General features: G+C 36.9%; 1 protein-coding gene across 1 annotated transcript in view; it reads right to left on the reverse strand.

Moving 5' to 3' along the window:
* Positions 1–6,294, reverse strand: part of LOC18044052 (probable inactive ATP-dependent zinc metalloprotease FTSHI 5, chloroplastic) — an 11,562-nt gene extending 5,268 nt beyond the window's left edge. The window contains exons 1-10 of the mRNA XM_006437402.2: positions 5,200–6,294; positions 4,202–4,673; positions 3,298–3,498; positions 2,932–3,225; positions 2,550–2,819; positions 2,219–2,308; positions 2,002–2,133; positions 1,502–1,675; positions 1,124–1,245; positions 13–115 (exon numbers count right to left, since the gene is read on the reverse strand). Coding sequence (XP_006437465.2) covers positions 13–115; positions 1,124–1,245; positions 1,502–1,675; positions 2,002–2,133; positions 2,219–2,308; positions 2,550–2,819; positions 2,932–3,225; positions 3,298–3,498; positions 4,202–4,673; positions 5,200–6,131 — 2,790 coding nt within the window. The 5' untranslated portion in view covers positions 6,132–6,294. The remainder of the gene's footprint in view (positions 1–12; positions 116–1,123; positions 1,246–1,501; positions 1,676–2,001; positions 2,134–2,218; positions 2,309–2,549; positions 2,820–2,931; positions 3,226–3,297; positions 3,499–4,201; positions 4,674–5,199) is intronic.
* Between the last annotated feature and the right edge of the window lie 60 nt (positions 6,295–6,354).

The following is a 6,354-nucleotide window of genomic DNA, read 5'->3' on the forward strand; positions in this document are numbered from 1 at the left end:
GAAACTAAGAACAAGCGGATCTATTTTAATTGTACCAGGCCGCTGTAATGCCTCATCAATTTGCTTGATATTTCTGGTAGTAGCCATCAAAACAACCCCATCTTGTTTCTCAAACCTGCAAACAGCCTACTATGAATTTGGAGGGAATAGGATAGTGATTACTTCACCATTATTAATACATATTTAATGCTTAGTTATGAAATTGGTTAAATAAGGCCAGCATTCAAGATCAGAAGAAGAGATATCAGCTGTAAAAGGTGAAGTAAAGCATTAATAGATAAATTATATAACTAATGGAAAAGCTATGCATTCAATATCCATTTTGCACAAGGTGAAAGTTAAACCCAAGTTTAAGAAAAAGTTGTTAAATCCAAGAAATAACCAACTCCGCTGTCATCACCTCAATATGCAAAAAGTTTTCAAAGTCACTCACAGCTTGAAAGTGCCAAAAACATTGGGAAACATAAGTAACAATTTCGGAACTTCATTAATATGTAGGAATCACAGTCATAGCAATAAGTATTTAGTGAAAATTACAGTAACTGGAAGGAACGACAAGAGTGGATTCCATTAATATGGAGAAATAAAACAACATATGTGTAATCAGTTCCTAAAACTTGTGGGGGAAGAAAAACAAGGAGCATGTTGGAAACATCTACAAGAAATGTGCAGAGGCAGATTGGCACACAACCTTGGATGCGAGGAAAACAGAATAACTGTTTAAGATACAGTCACTGCATGATGCAGTTATTAGTAATAACAAACTTGTTAGTTGTTACTGGTGACCACTAACAATAAACAAGTTATAATCACAATTCCGAATTCATAGTGTTCGATTCAGGTCAGCTAACAGTGTGGAATTAGACAAAAATAAACATTTATTTATCATATCAAATGAAAGAAGATCAGCACCTAATATGCACAAAAGTATGACCTAAGTGTGAGTGCACTCGTAAGAAAGTAAAAACATAGACAACAGCATGAAATCTGAAAACCTAAAAATATTTCAGTAATTTGTTGAAGGGTCTTAATCTTCATTAATATATAACATCAGAGCATGCTAAACGATTTTGTAAAGGGGTTCTTGTGTAGGTCAGCAAACAAATTGGAATACGAGGATTACCCATCAAGCTCCACAAGAAGCTGATTAATAAAGGATTCATGATCCTGCTGTTTAGTGTGAATAAATTGACCGCGGACACCAGCAAAGAGATCAAAATCCTCAACGAATATAATTACAGGTGCCTGTGAATAGCCTTACAAAGGTCAGCAAATTTGTATTTCCTTGCTATTTCAAGAAACTTATCCACGTAGATTCAAATTTTTATTTATACACACACATAATTTTACCTATTTCATTTATCTTTTAAAGAACAAATCAGTTTGGTGCCAGATATCTTGGTTTTAAGCAGAAGAGATAATGTAAATGTTTTAATTTTCAATTTTGAAATTCAGCTGGAATAGAATATCAATGCAAATAAAGAGTAAAGCTGATACATACCAAATCCCTTGCCGTTTGAAACAATTCCCTAACATTCGATGCACTTTGGCCAACCCATAATCCAGCTTCCAACTCTTGGGCTTCCACATTGACAACAGGCACTCGAGCTTCTGCAGCTATTGCCAGTGCTAGAGATGTCTTTCCAGTTCCTCTCTCACCTACAATAAGAACTCCCTGCAATATAGAAAACGCTACCTTAAAAATAACAGTACCACAAAAGATACAAGTATCTAATGCTCGGTACCATAAATTATTCCAAAACATGCATGATGTGTACAACTGAAGCTGTATGCTGAACTGGCACTAGAACAAAAATTGTGCAAATCAATTGCATTAGACTACACAGATTAAAATCCTGTTCGGCATGTTAATGAGCAACGGAAAATATACAAGTTGCTAGGACAGAAATTATAAATTAAGAAAACAAGTTATTCCTATATATGATAAGGTAAACCAAATACAAACATATATGTCAACATATTATCTTCAGAACAGCATACCCGAGGTGCTCGTGCTCCCATTTCTTGGAATGCACTAGGATTCTGTAGAAATGCCACAACTTCATTGATTTCCTCTCTCATAGACTCAACACTAGCAAAGTCCTTAAGCGGAATCGGTGGATTCTTCACCCTCTGCATATGAGAAACAGATCATAAATTTGCTTCAACAAATGATTAATATAACATCCAGAAGAACGTTTAAGTGTTAATTACGAACCTTCATTCGTTCAAAAGCATTTTTTATGGGATCAATGCCAGCCTTTTTCTTGCGTTTAATTCTCCGCACCCTATAATTAAAATAGGCTTTCTGCAGCATAGAAATGAGATCTTATACAGTCAGCCGAACCAAGAAGAGACTAATCAATAGCAAATGCACTATGGTGAAATAAGCTAACAATGAAAATCGAGATGAAATTTGGGAAGAACTGACGGTTCAATCTTAATGGCTTATGGATCACGTTGACACTGGCATAAGTAACAGATTAACGAGTCAACAATAGATATGGTTTTTAGAGAATAAAAGAATATTAAAAGAATCAAACTATTACCACTCTACGCAATTTCCGAAAGTTTGGATCTCTGCGCATTGGTCCAAAACCAAGAAGCCTTGGAATTTTTCTCTTCATGAATCGAAGAATATGAAATAAAACATATCCATACACTGCTGTTCTGATAAGGAACCATATAGACCAGTTTAAATCATCCGTCTTTCTAGAGTTAAAACTCATTTCCACTTCAGATTGCCAGCCCAAGTACCATGTTGAGCCAACACTTTGATCCATATACTGTGGCCATGCCATCCCCAACTTCATCCTCACCTGTACTTTAATGATAATTACAATCAGAAAAAAGTAAAACAAAAAACAAAAAAGACCGGAAGCAAGCATCTAAATGAGCAAGTGAAGGATCATGAACAGAAAGAATTAATACCGAGTAAGGAATAATACAGTCAAGGAGAGGAAATACAATCATCATCATAATGTCATCATTTGTATTTCTAACGTTCTCAAGAATCAAATCTCTCCAAAATGATACAGTTCCTGTTTTCCACAGTCCATTCAAGGATAGATATGCCAGCCTTACAATCAACAAGAACTGTTGATAAAAATCCAACTCCGAGAAAGGAATCCGCATTACATGAACAGCGGTTGGAATACCACAGGCAAGCATTTTCATGTACAGCTCATCGAAACCCCCAAAATCCTCGAATAGCACTTCAAATTCCTGAAGCAAGAACCTCAAGATTAGAATCATGGCAATGATAGAACCTAAAGAGATATGAAGAAGATATATAACCTTGATGTCAACATAAAATTCCTTGTCATCCCCCTTAAGAGAGAGATACATGGCACCCCAATCATGCCTGATTCGAGCACTCTCTACTATCTTATTGGACACGGCATAAGGTACAGCCACTGGATCCATTTCCCACCTACTTTTATCTTCATTGTACCATGTCTTTGAGACCACTCTATCTCGATCCAGAAGAATACATTCCTGCGACGAAGAATCAATAATTAGAAAACATTCTTAATAAAGTCAAAGTGAAAGCACAGGCCAACTGCAGCCATTGCACTTTCAAAAATCCACAAGCTTCTCAACAGTGATATCACTGGAGAGCTGATTATTTACTGCACACAATTGATGAACACCAGATACAGGTAATTAAGAAGGAGTAACAAACAAAAAAGAATGCACACATAGAAATGTACATATGTTACTACTTGTTGATGAGAAATTATATAAATACAAATATAAGATATAATGAATAGAAAGAAACTTAAAAAGGTCTATAAAATAGGAAGTACAATAAGCTATTACAACGATAACCAGCTCGAAACTATAAGAAGAACAACATCCCTAACTAATTGCATCCAAAGAAGCCGAAGCAGTTACATATCTTCTAATATTCTACACAGAATAGCTAATAGAACCGTGAACAACTCTTCTCAAAAATATATATATATAAATAGAACTGTGAACACGAAACATAAACATGGGTTTAGTTGTCTGTTCAATTGTATGTCATCTCTTCCCTATGGTCATGTATCATATGAAAACTTATTATTTCCTTAACATGACATTGGCCTACGTGGTACCCAAAAAGCATGGAACAATGGAACATAATCTTTGAATAAATAGAAGTGAAGTTTGATAATAGCTCATATTATAAATAACAGATGGGTAATGGAAACCCTACCTGTCTTTGGGCGACATACTGTTTACCAAAGTCAACATCTTCTATCAACCTCCTTTTTAGGTATGCCTTAGCCTCTTCACGCCACGCCTTCCAACCATGGTACAAATGAAGACCAATAGCTTTAGGAACCACAACCTCCTTATCTCCAAACATCCACTTCAGCTCAACTTCTGGAAATCCCTTCACAACCTCATCTTCTGGTGTTCTTACAACAAAACGCTTTTCATTGCCTAATTTCTTCATGTTTTTTCTTATACGAGCTTCCAGATTCCGCTGCAATTCCCTTGAATCTTTAAGGCATTGTTTTATACGAAGAGCAAAATCCAAAGAGTCTTGATAAAACAGAGGACCAAGATCTTCAACTTCCACAATGCTAGGCAAAATCATCTGTTCCAAATGTTTTCTTTGAGCAGACTCCAATTCTTCCCGAATATCGGACCTTGAAAGCTTTGTAACCGAGTTTTCCTGTGAACTGCAACCACATAAAGTAATTTTATTCCGAGAAATAAATCACTTGAATACTTGTACATTCATAGAATTAATCAATGAATTACACTGAACAAGGACTTCTATATTCATACCAACTCAAAATTGTCAAAGCCAAACAATCGGGTAAAAAATAACTTGCATCAGCTACATAACACGCATGCCATCATTTCCAGTATCCTACTCTGACTCTACAGAAAAAAAATCCATAAAATTGTTGATGCAAGATGCACCATAAAGCATGCCATAAATGCAAAGGTACAGGGCACATGAAACTGTGTCAACTGAAAGAACAAGTGCTGGTTGAATTTACACCTCCTAGTCCCTCTTCCACAACATGGCATAGATAAAAATATAACTATCATAAGAATAGAAACCTTATTGAACATCTCAATACCATAATGCATATTCCATTTGAATTTGACTGGCACAATCCAAACCAGTTACTTTTTAATCAAAAGCAAAAACACATCAATGCAATGCAAGCAACTAAATATCATCAAATCATTCACCTTTCAATGCTTCTCCTTCTCATTTCACGACTAAACCTCTTGACCAACTCCTCACATTCTCTCTCTATAAAACAAAGCTCCCTCACCCCAATACTCATCGCCACTGTCTCTCTCCTCAACATCTTATCATCTATCTCCCCAACTCTCTCCCACAATTCATCATACTCCCTCTCCATTGTCCCGATCATATCTAACAGCTCCTCTACCCCCACCTTCTCCCCTTTCAGACTCTCAATCTCTGTTTGAACCATCAATACCTCATCGATTATCTTCCCCACTCGCTTCACTAACTTCTCTTTCTCGAGCCTCAATTCCCTCAATTCTGTATACATCCCACTCATTATCTCATCTTGTAACTCCTCTTTCCTCATTTTCACCTCCTTCAGGGCCAATTTTGCCCTTTTCACGTCACCATTTCCTCCCCTAACCTCCTCAACGATCTTCAACAAATTAGACACTGTCTCTAATAACCTTCGTGTATAATCAGCATACTCGTGATCTTTTTCTTTAAATACCACCTCAGTTTCAATTTCTCTCCCTTTGTTGTCTAATTTTACTTCACTTTCCACCGTCGCTGCAATTGCGGGCACTTTAAATGGAGAGAAACTAACAGCAATACAAAAGACAGCATACACTAAAGTCTTCGTAACTGAAATAGCTGATTCTGTTTTTCCTTTCAAGGTTCCAGAAACTTCTGGAAGTGAATTCTTTTCTTCCGAACGACATTGTGAGGCTGTAGAGGCTGCTGGGGAGCTGAAATTGAAGAGATGACGTGATAGTGGGAGGAATTTGGAAGGTGATCTTGAAGATAATATTCGGATTTTGGTGTGGGGTGTTTTCGTAAATCGGAAAAATGTGGGGAGTTTGTATGGGGAAGGGAATTGGGAAGTGAATGGGGTGGTTAGTGAAGAAGAAATGGAAATGGCGTCCATGGGTGGAATTAAGCGAGGAGTGTGGGTGAAAATGTGAGGAGAATGCGAGGGGTCATTTTGGAATTTTGGAGAAGGTTTTTTAAGAGGATGGCTCAAGCTTCAAACTCAGAGCAAAAGCTGCAGAAATGAAGAGAGTTTTAGAGAGGGTTTATGAGAAGATGGAGACCGATGGGTCAGGTTTTGAAATGGGACCGATAAAACGATGTTGCGGTTTAGTTCGGGT

This window comes from Citrus clementina, unplaced genomic scaffold (assembly GCF_000493195.1).
Source record: "Citrus clementina cultivar Clemenules unplaced genomic scaffold, Citrus_clementina_v1.0 scaffold_4, whole genome shotgun sequence".
In the NCBI taxonomy this organism is placed as follows: Eukaryota; Viridiplantae; Streptophyta; class Magnoliopsida; order Sapindales; family Rutaceae; genus Citrus; species Citrus x clementina.